Consider the following 11,790-nt stretch of genomic DNA (forward strand, 5'->3'; position numbering starts at 1 on the left):
AGTGCTTTCAAAGAAAAATGTGCACATTTTTCAATGAAAACTTGCAATCTAGCTCAAAAATAGAGTTGAATAATTCTTCCTGACAGACAAACATCTGTGGGCTTAGACCACCAAACTCCAGGCAGTGCAGCAAAAGACAATGAACATATTTAAGACAGACTAACATTAATAAAATCAAGCACTCAATGATATGTGAAGGGTCTGTTTAACTCCTCTTATATGATCAGAGTTTGACTTAAACAAGACCATTCACTGGTCTAATTAGGATTCAGTAAATGTTACCTTCTTTTTGAAGGCTGATGAAGCCTCAGTAAAAATACTGTCACCCACAAATAACCTCAGTAAATTCTGAACTACAACAGCTCCCCATATTCACAAAATTCTCTTCTCTGCAGGTACAGAGCAGTCAATTTTTGATTCCTTCAGAAATAAAAATATTATTTTTAATCATACTGTTCTGATCTCTCCATTGCCCACAGATTTAGGGCATGGTGGTGAAAAGTAGCCAGCATCTATTTATATTAGAGAAAGGCACAAGATGAATTGCAGAGCCACGTAATTTGTACTTCTCACAAAAGCACCACCATGTGTTAACCAAACCTAATAATCTACCTTTGTGAACCAAACCTAATAATCTACCTTTTACCATGATGATTTATACTAAGGAAATTATCAAGACACTCCGTGTCAAATGTTACCTTCCACCTTTCACAATGCTCAGGTATGTTTGTGCCTATATACAAACCCTCACTGCAATTAACCACAACATTTAATTAAATATACAAACACTTCAAAAGCTGCACAGGGCCCATTCTGAGAGTTGAGCTCAAAGCAGAGTTAAGCTTTAAAACTTTTCCCCTGATTTCATACACCTGATCCTCAAGTACTGACTGCCTTTAAGGGGATGCAAATCAGATGTGAGTGTGACATAAATCAATTTTTGAAGAAAGAATAAAAGAGTATAGCTGCTAAATCTATTCTAGTAGTTAAGAGGAAAAAAAAGTAGGTTGCTTTGCATTTCCTTGGTTTATAAGAACATGTTTTAATAAAATGTGTCATCTCCTGCTAATATGTAGTAACAATTTTAAGTTGTAATCAGACTTTGAGTGTTTCAAAATCTCAGTGACAATGCTGCAATCTAACTTGCACAAGATTTGTAATAACCCTTTCTTTACTATTTCAAGCTAGCTTTTTTATCTAAAAACATAATCATAGAATCACAGAAAGGTTTGGGCTGGAAGGGACCCAAAAAATCACCCAGTTCCAATCCCTTGCCAGGGAGAGGGACACCTTCCACTAGACCAGGTTGCTCAGAGAGTCTGTAGGGAAAAAGTTACAAGAGACAAAAGTAAAACAGAAAAATTGTTATCATTTATAAAAATTAAATGGCCAGACACTGAAAAAAAAATTTCATATCATAAAGCAGATGTTTAATTGAGATAGATTATAAGCACATTACCCAACCTTTTGCACCAGTATGACACAAGTTGCTAACACTGAAGTTCCGTACGAGAAATAAAAGAACCATGGTAACTTCCCACACCAAAATCTTACTGGAGCAGGGACTCACTGATCTTTTAAGAACTGATTTAGCAGCTAATCCACAGCTTCTCTCCTGGCTAAGGCTTCTCCATTGCACAGAAGTAAAAGTGCCAGGGAAAAAAAAAGAGTTCCAACAAAACACTAAACAAAAATTACTTTGAGAAAACAGTCTAAAACATTATCAAGGAAAGCAATACAGCAAGCCACATTGTGGCTGGAGCTTCTGGATTTTCTTCAGCCTCTGAAAAAACCTAATCTGGTTGTTTTGGGCATCCCTTACAAAAGCAATGAACAGGCTTCTTTTGGCCTTCATCTAACAGAAAAATCAGAATCCCAGTTTGAGCAACTGCTCGGTTGTGATTATCAATACAGTTTTGTGATAAAATCTTGGAAAAGCATTAAGGAACACCCTGCTTTGTGGAATCTGCCTGGCTGGACAGAACAGACCCATTTTGCCCTTCCATTATATTCTGCAACACCACTTGCACTTCTCCACTCAGACACACTCCAGTCACTGGGTCAGACCAAATGCACCTGACACAGAAACCAGATCACATCATGGTCCCATGGTCATACATGATCCTTAAAAACAGACAGCAATTTTTTTATAAGTCAGAAAATCATATTAGCTACACAACTGGCTCTCTGACACTAAAACCAAGTTAAAGTATTTTTTCTTAATGTATCATTTAAGATTGCTTACACATACAATTGAAAATACCACATCTCTGTGTAAAATTAAACCTAGAGGAACTGCTGACACACTTTTATAAATTTATAATTCCTGCCCTAATAATTAAGAACACAAACAACAGAATTACAGGAGCATTTCCTAAGAACAGCAAGAAGCTTTTGTTCAGTATTTCCAAAGAGCAACATGGACCTCTACTGGCAACACAGGGGAGCAGGAATCAGCTCATATCAGCAGCAAGCTGGGGAAGGTCTTTCTCTGTTAATTCATGTTGAGACCTTCAAACAGAAAAACAACACTCAAAATTGCACACACCTTCAACTCCTCCCAGTGGAATAAGTCTTTACTGACTCTGACAGAACCAACTGCCAATTTACACTATTCATGTTTAAATGTACAGAGAATAGGTTTTTAAAACCAGGACTGACAGCACAAGACTGAACTGTTCAGTAAGTCAGTCCTACCTTCTTTTTAATACACCAGCTTTACTGGGATCAAAAGTGACCTCAAATTTCTCATGTGATATTCAGACTAAAATTTTGATTGAGCTTAAAAAGTAGATGAGAAAAGAAACCCTAAAGAATACTTGGAGTGCACTGTCAGAAGAAAAAGCTTCAAAAATAAAAAAGAAAATATTGCACTAATAACTCTTGAGCTGCTAGGATCTCTTTGTATTGTAAGAACAGAATAATTTGTTAAACTTTTCCAAGTTGCTAATCAAAAATTAAGTGTTAATAAATGACATTTTCCCCCCTCACACTTTCAACAGCAATTTTAAAGATTAAGTTAAGAAAGTAGGCGTATAATCTAAGGAATTTTTACAGACCACTTGCTTAATCAGGAATGAAAAGAACCAGCACAGGGCAGACTGTGTTCCTATTTACAGATATGTTAAGTTAATGGCAGTGAGGCAACATGTGACACCATTAAAACCCTAAAACTGCTGAAGGCATCCAAAGTATTCCCTCAGAATCTAAACAAGCATCTCTGTTTTTCAGAAGTTGAGTAGATTTTTCAACTCTAAGGGAAAACATTCCACCTGACAAGCTAGATGGAAGTTCCTGTATTAAATTCATAAATAAAGTGAATTAAGATATAATTCCATCTTTGCTGATCTGTTTTTAACATTGCTATCTTAAAGCAGAGTATATGGATGCACTAAAACATCACTTATGTGTTCATCCATCCTTCAAGTTATTCTTAGCACTTCCCAAACTTTATCTTGAGCATCCAGCATTGCAGTAATTGAAAATGCATTTTTCTGACTTCAGTCTACCAAGTTACAGCTTGATCTTTGTTCTACCCAGAATGAAACATTTCTCAACAAATGGACAGACAGCACAGTTATTTATTTTCAAATATACCACTGAAACTCATTTGGACAACTATCAAAGGGTTCAGTTATTTTTTTCCTTGCATTATTGAGTACAAATGCTCAACAAGTAATTATTTTTATATCTCCTTCTACTTCATGGACAACATTTCTCTCAAATTATTTACGCTTACCTCTAAAAGAAAACATTTTGCTCTTCTGAAATCACAAGAATTGTTTACTTCTCAAAATACTCAGGGAGGAAACCATTACCTCCAAATACACAGAAAATTTAAAAGGAATATCTACAACACCATGTGGAGCACAGCACTGAAATCCTAAACTAACTGCAAAATAAGCTCCAAAACTGGTAAGAGTCCCTTTGAACCAGCTAATTAATCCATGCTCCATGGCAACTGGTGGGAAACATCAGACACAGTATAGGACTAAAGCAGCATTAAATGCAATGTGATATGCAAGAATTTTGAGTTATACAGGCCCTAACACCATTTGGATCACAAATTTGCTACCTTATGGACTCTGTGTCAAAGCAAAAAATATTTCAGGCAAGGATATGATTGATTACTTGTGACCAATCCAGATTATCAACTAAGGGAGAAACATTGAAAACAAAATCTTGACAAAACCATCATATATCTTGGATTAATCTTTTTGCCATACTTGAAACATCTCCCACTGATTCAGCAAGGCTGAATGGCAGCTCTGCTCCTGCTGAAGGCAAATCCCTTTGAGCCCAGGTAATTCTTTAAATGTTCAGAGACTGCACAGTTGCACAAAGAGCAAATTGTACTGCTAGATGTAGAGTAATGCTGTTCCAAGAATTTGAAACATAAACCTCACTAGAAAGCCCAAATTCATTGAGACAGGTAAGTACAACACTTGCTGCCCCAGCTGCAGTGCCAATCTGTAGCAGCACACCAGGCAGTGACAGCAGGATGTCACTGCAAAGCACAGTGAAGCTCTAAATTCTTCATGTGACTCCTGTGCAGTAACACCCCCTTAAATAATTAAGAAATCAAACTCAAGAAAATTCAGAGTGGTAAGTTCTGCTATTAACCCATTTTTCAGAACATCTTCCAGGTTTTCCAATGTCCTCAAAAATGCTTTTAAGTCAAAATTTTGAACTAAACTAAAAATCACCAAATAATTTGCATTAGGAGTCCTTCAATATTGATGAAATCATAAAAATGTTTTCTTGTCATCACAAAGAAAAATGCAAACAACAAAAGGCAACAAAAGATCAACAGTTACCTGAATCTCTCACTCACCCACTACAGAAGCAGTAACATTTAACAGATATCTAAAAAAGCTGGGTCTGATAGGACTGATGAACCTGTGAGACAATATAACTAGCAGGGATTACTAGAGGTGATAAACTGTATTTCTCTGAAATAAAGGAGCATTGAGTAAAACATCCTGACACAAGTTCATCATCAAATTCACTTGAAACTACCTTCAGAGATAAAAAGTCTCCTGGGAAAATCTTTACCTGAATTTACTTGCTAGCATTAGGAAGTTTTTCTGAGTACTTTACCTAAACTGCCCTGCAGCCATACAAACCTCACTCCTTGTCCTAGCCACCAAGATCATGAAAATAAAATTCCCTTCTCTTTCACAGCCATCCTTTATATATCTGCATAATGTAAAATGCCTTCATCTATATTTTCCTAGACAAAAATCAGTTGTTTCAGCACTTGATGTCTTTCCTGTAGCTCTCCAAATGCTGTAAGCTCCAAATTCTCCACACATTTTTAAAAAACACCTTTCTAACTAGTGGTTTTATATGAAAAAAGTGCAAATCAAGTTTGAAAACCAAAAGTAGAGATACTTAAACAAGCAAGTAGGCTGTAAGACAAAGTTTGCCATGTTTTACCTCATGTGCAATGTTAACCTACCTATTCCTGAATTGGCTCCTGTGATTATTGCCACTTTCCCACTCAAGTCACGACCCTGCAGAATTTCCATTGCAGTACTGTTCCCATCATATTTTTGTCTAGTAGTAGGTTTCACTGGATTATCTTCTACTGTAAAGGCCAGTCTTGGGTCAAGGTAGGTAGTCCTTTTGTTTATGTGGCTGCAAAAGAACACAAAAACTCAGCTGTTTGAACCCTTCTGTTCTCTGCATTTAGATTTTAAAGGTATTTCAACCACTGCTGTGTACAATTCCAGTGGATTATTTAGAGTCTCAAAAAATAATTTTGTTTGGTTGAAATTATCTCAGTTATTTTTTTTTTAATCAAACTTTTTTTCAGTTGTGACAGCATCCATTAATAATTGTATTTACATACTTTACAAGCCATTCTGAACTTTATGTGAACTCCTGACAGAAAAGGCAGAACTTTGTCAGGGGAAAAAATAAAAAAATATTGTTACATTAGAGAAGATCATGTTCTGTTAGCAAGTCTATAAAAGGACCCCACACTTGCAGACACTGCAATATCTGCATTTGGATTCTGAAGCTGCAGTTATTAATCTTTTTGTCTTTCCAGCTGATATTGTCACAGTATAACTCAGGAGGCTACTCAGCATGTAACCCAGCTGTCCTCCTTCTACATACTTCACAATTTGAGATACTCACTCCACAAAATAGACTTGTCCATTTTCATCAGTCTCCTGCTCCCATCCATATGGCAGATCTAGGAAGCACATAAAACATTACATTTATTTTCAGGCATTAGAATACTCTTCAATTTGAAGTTTAAGTGACTTCTCAGACTCATGAAAACAATTCTGCATTGTTTTCTGCTGCCCTTGAATACAGAACTTGACAGAAAGATTGCTTCCCTAATCACACACGATTGCTCTCTCATAGAAGTACAATGCACCGAAGATCTGGTACAAGTGCAGATTAAGTATAAAGACAGTTTAAAAAAAATCTTTATAAAGATTATTTCATGTTATAGCACCAAAAAAAAAAAAGAAAAAAAAAAAAAAACCCACCACAACGAACAAAAAACACCAGCAAAATGCAGCCATGCTTCCAAGCACATACAGATCTATACTACTCCCAGTTCAGTATCTACCCCTGCTAAAATAAATAGCAAAAGCACATAGGAAAAGTTCTGTGTAACACATACCAAAAGCTGAAAGATCAGAGCCCTCAAGTGGGCATGAGATACAATAAACCAAAACTAAATGACTCGAAGTTGGAAGGACAGATAGAAGAAAATGACAATCTTTACATAACAAATTTTTATATAAAAGATTCTACAAAGGTAGTTAACAGATGGCATTCAGAATATTTCTAACCTTAGAGAGAAAGTTCACTTCCACTGACTGAAGACTTGGTGAAAACATTCCACTTATAGTCAGATTACCAATGCCAAAAGAAACATGGCTTTCCAACACTGTGGTGTCCCCAGGTACAGAAGCTTCTGGGAAGATCTGATTTAAGGCACTGACCCAAGGTCCTTGAGAAGATTTTCCTCTGGAAGTGTTCTGCAACACTCCCTGCATTGTGCTCTGGCACAAATATTCAGTTGGGTTGGGGGAAAGAGGTAAAATGAAAACTAATGAGGCTTCCTTCTGTGCCAGGGATACTCCTTGGTGAAATACATTCTTTGAAGAATATAATCCAACTACAAATATTGTCTGATGCACACCAGGAACACAGAACTCCAGCTTTTGACTATATGCTTAACAAGTCACACTAAAACAAACTCTGTAACCTGGAATCAGTACTTTGGCTTTGTGGAGCAATACAGGAAAGCCATAAAACTGCAAAGTGATCACTCTACACAGACACAATCACAGAGGTCAAACCCTACTGAACTCAGCCATATTCTGCAAGCTCAGAATCAGTGACAACTAGGAGATCAAAATGAGATCAGCTGGAGTTTGTGGAGGAATCAGGTGTTTGTAAGGCAGTGTCAGTTCCCTAGGAAAGTTTAACACAAACCTCCTGCAACACGTTTCCTCTTCCCAGACTTAGGATGTTCCCACTGTGTTTTTTCTTCTAGGTGGCTGCAGGAAAAGAAAAAGTTTCAGAGTTTTTTAAATTGCCGAATAAGCTTTCTAATGTAACCCAAAATATCCCCACAGTTCTGAAAGTCATTAACCAGAAAGCACAGGAGTCTAGAAAAATTCAAAAAAATGTCTGACTTCCAATCCAAGCTTTATTGCTTATGAGAAAGAACAAAAACTCATTTAAAAATAACATTAACAGACTCAGAAAACACCTCAAAAAGATAACAATCCTTGGCAGGAGTAAGGAGGAAAAAAGCAAGAAAAGAATTTATCACCAGCTAGTAATAATATTAGAAAGTCTTCAAATTACAAAAACACCTTTCTAAAACTCCTGCCTAACATACTGATTTGTAGAGTATAACATAAGTTGGATTTCTATGAGCAATTGTAGCTTTGGACAGGTAAGTTTATCCGCAGGCCTTAACTAGCAGGATATTTCTTTTACATGATAATGGTATCCCACCTTTCCTTCCAATTCAGAGACTTTACTCATTTAAATCACTAGCAGAATTAAAATACTCCATTGCAAAATTTTCTGCACTATAGACTAATAAGCAAAGTCATGTGCACATAAACAAGGTCTTAAAATAACCAAAGTGCTGAAATCGAGTTGGACATTAAAATCTCATCTTTCATTGAGTGTTTTTAAATAATAACCAAGTTTTAAGAGTCAGGCAGGGATTAACTGAGTGCCCAAATTGATAGCTGCCCAAGTGTGAAATAAAGAGCGACAACAGCAATAAATAACACACAAATAACTACAAATAACCTATAGGCCCAACAGCCATTTACACACAACAAAAGCAACTTTCCTTTTCCACAGCAAGCCCACAGTGACAGCTCATGGTATTACAGGGATCACAGCTGGGAGCTGAGACTAAACAAATGCACCTGTGCGACCTGAAAATAGGAGATATTTAACCAAATCTCAGCAGCCTGACAAACAAATGCTGTCCACCTGTGTGCACACCTAACTCATCAGAAACACCTTTAAAAGTCTTCAACCAAAATAATCTTATTCCAGCTAAAAGTTCATATTGGTGATGAGGTTTAAAGTAAATTCCCAGAATGTGCAGAAGAATCACACATAGCGAGAGTATACCTGAAGGCAGCATCAGTGCAATATGTTTTTAGACACCCTGGGCAAGATTTTTCAGACAGTAAAGATTTGTTATGTGATGTTGTTAAGCTGCACCAGTCCAGCTTCACAAGAGTTCAGAAACTGACCGGCTGAACTGACTGTGTAACAATTATGCTCAATAATACCTTGTTATTTCACAGGTTTGTTACTTTCACCAAGTGATTCCTCCCCGAAAGGGCTTTTGAAATCAAAGGAAATATACAAGCAATTGACCTAAGAAAAACAAACGCCTAGAGAGAAATTGCAGCGTTTACAAAGTGTGGATAAACTAAAGCATTCTGTCCAGCGTTTAAAAGAGCAGAACTTGGGAGGACAAGGCACCGGTGAGACTGAACCACACTTTTTTGTGGAAGGGAATAACTCTTCTGGCTTTAAACAGACAGAAGGAGGTCCCAAGATCAGCGTGGCTACAGAAACCACCCAAGAGGAGAGACTGTATAAACACATATGCGTTCGTTCATGCTGCGGCACATTCCCTTTGTGAGCTGGGAGGATGGGATCGTGCCGGCAGCACGGGCAGAAGGTGCTCAGTGCAGTTCTTTATCTCTTGCCCAAGGTGCAGCGAAGAGCTGAGGGCAGCACGCACAGCGCTTAACTTGCACCGCACCTGTTTCTCCTCTGCTCCCACACAGAAGCAAACCGACCAACCCGCAATGTTGTGCGAGCCTTAGTCGGAACGCACAAAGCTCGCCCCCGGAGCCCCGAGGCGCGCTGCAACAGCTCCGGGCCGGCTCCCGCCGCTCCCCGAGCGGCTCCGGCATCGCTGCCAGGGTGTCTGTGGCTGTCAGAGCCTCCGGAGCCCGTCCGCACACCCAGCCCCCGTGTCCCCGCTCCAGCCCCGCGGTCCGTCCGTGAGGGGCGGCTCCTGCCCCGCACTGAGGGGCGGCTCCGCGGACGCTGCCGCGGGGCGGTCAGAACGCCCCCGGCGGGCTCGCCCCGCTCCCGCCCTTACTTAGCGTAGTAAACCCAGCCGTCCTTGGTGGTGCGCTCCTCCCAGCCCGGCGGCAGCTCCTCCTCGCTGTCCGTGTCCTCCAGCCCCGCGTACTTGAGCGCGGCCATGGGCTCGGCGCGGCGCCGCTCCGCCGGCGCGCCCCGCTTCCGCCCGGCCCCGCGGCACCATGGGAGCTGTAGTTCCCGCCGCATCGCCCGGTGCGGCGGGGACACTGCGGTCACCGACACGGCGAGGGGCCCCGGCTGAGCTCGGAACAGAGGTCGCAGGGGTTTAGGCTGCTCTACTCAGCCCTAGTGAGGCACATCTGGAGTGTCCGTCCAGTTCTGGGATCTCCAGTACAAGGGAGATGAGGAGCTAGCGGAGAGGGTCCGGCGGAGGCCGCGGAGATGATGAGGGGTCTGGAGCGCCTCATGTGAGGAGGGACCGCGGGAGCTGGGCGTGTTTGGTCTGGGAAGAGAGGACTGAGAGGGGGTCTCATTAATGCATGGAAATATCTCAAAGGTCTGGGCCAAGGGAATGGTGCAAGGCTCTTTTCTGCTGTGCCCAGCAGTGGGACGAGGAGCAATGGCCATAAACTAAAACACAAGTTCCACCTCAGCATGAGGAAGAGCTTCTTTACATGGAGGGTGGCAGAGCTCCGGAATAGCTGCCCAGGGAGGTCGTGGATTCTCCCTCTCTGGAAACATTCAAAACACACTGGACACTTTCTTGTGCCACCTGCTCCAGGTGACTCTGCCTTGGAAGGGGGATTGGACTGGATGATCTCCCAAGGTGCCTTCTCATCTCAGCAGTTCCATGATTTTCAGGGCACCAGCTGCTTCCAGACCTCTGTTTTCAGAGCAGTGAATACAGTGAGGCCCTGGGAAGCAATGGGAAATGAACTGTTCTTGAAGGGCAAAAGTTCTTTCTGCCCTTAGCTGTCCCCACCTCATCTAGACCCTTCCTCATTAGTGGGGGATCCTTGCTGAGGAAGGCCTGGCTGGAGAGAAGAACCTGGCTGTGCCAGCACCCACCTGGGACCTTGCAGGTGGCTTCACCTGCGGGGGGGCACAAACACAGTCACCTTTGCCAAGCCTGGCTCACTGGTGGCACAGCACAGTCGGCTGCAAAGGCTGCAGCATTCAGTGAGTTGGCGGAAAGCTGCAGTAACTCTGTCCTGGCAGCTGAAGCCCTCTCCCCTGTGCAGCTGTGACGGATGGACAGGGAATGGCTGTCACCATCGCTCAGCTGCTTCTGATTGCCGGACCTGGGTGCTGTCATATTCCTGTCTGTTTACATAACCAAACCCAGCAGCCAGCGGTTGTAGCAGCATTGCTGCCCTTTGGTGGGGTGTTTTAAACAAAAAACAAGGCAAAGCAGCGCCAGGCAGAGGCTGTGAGCACTTCAAACCGCACCAGGTGGCAGTGCAGCCTCACAGATGCACCGCGTCACAGATGCATTCTAAGTCGAATTTTCATGCACTATTTGAGACACTGACCTATATCGTTCCCTCACTCCCCACTAATGGCATCCATATCTGGCCAGAAAAAACAGCCTGAATTTTTTTATGCCCTGCTGCTCCCATTGCTTTGCAGGTTCCCCCAGGGGATTACACGTACCAAATGATCTCCTCCTGCTAGAAATAAAAACTCATGCATCATCAACAGCCTGTTCTCATGTGAGTGTTACTGGCAGTATTAAAAAAAAAAACTGTGACTATACTTTTTTGGGTAAACATATGGGAAAGGAAGCTTTAGTGACATACTTGCTCCTGGTCCAAGAAGAGGTAAGTGAATGGTGAGATGGGCCAGGTCCCAAGAAAAAAGATTATTTAATCTGAAGTACAGAAAAAGAGTTTTAATCTAGCAGTAGTACTGTGGGGATATGGAGTTGTTAGTTTTCTTCCTGTTGCAGTCCGTCAGTATTCAGCATCCAGCACTCCATGAATTGCATTCAGTGGGAATGTGGAAATCATTTGTCTGACATCCTATCCCTGCCATCTGTACAGCATAAAATCTGCATTCTGCCCTGGATGGATACAGCAGCATTGCTGCATTTCAGTGATAAGGGTGTGTGCAGGGTACCCCATCCCCCCCAGCTGAGGCTCACCCTGACCAGCAGAACCACAGCAGCCAAGAAAGGCTCCTGGGCTGCCTGCCCACGCCTCAGCTCAGCCTTGGCCCTTT

The 11,790-nt window shown here is 41.5% G+C and overlaps 1 protein-coding gene across 1 annotated transcript in view; it reads right to left on the bottom strand.

The window, feature by feature from the left end:
* WWOX (WW domain containing oxidoreductase) overlaps positions 1-9,755 on the bottom strand; it is a 471,393-nt gene extending 461,638 nt beyond the window's left edge. Inside the window, exons 1-4 of the mRNA XM_041458694.1 lie at positions 9,626-9,755; positions 7,465-7,529; positions 6,145-6,202; positions 5,462-5,640 (exon numbers count right to left, since the gene is read on the bottom strand). Coding sequence (XP_041314628.1) covers positions 5,462-5,640; positions 6,145-6,202; positions 7,465-7,529; positions 9,626-9,732 — 409 coding nt within the window. The 5' untranslated portion in view covers positions 9,733-9,755. The remainder of the gene's footprint in view (positions 1-5,461; positions 5,641-6,144; positions 6,203-7,464; positions 7,530-9,625) is intronic.
* Positions 9,756-11,790: the final 2,035 nt, after the last annotated feature.

The sequence above is a fragment of the Pyrgilauda ruficollis genome, unplaced genomic scaffold (assembly GCF_017590135.1).
Source record: "Pyrgilauda ruficollis isolate IOZ18807 unplaced genomic scaffold, ASM1759013v1 scaffold13, whole genome shotgun sequence".
Classification (NCBI taxonomy): Eukaryota; Metazoa; Chordata; class Aves; order Passeriformes; family Passeridae; genus Pyrgilauda; species Pyrgilauda ruficollis.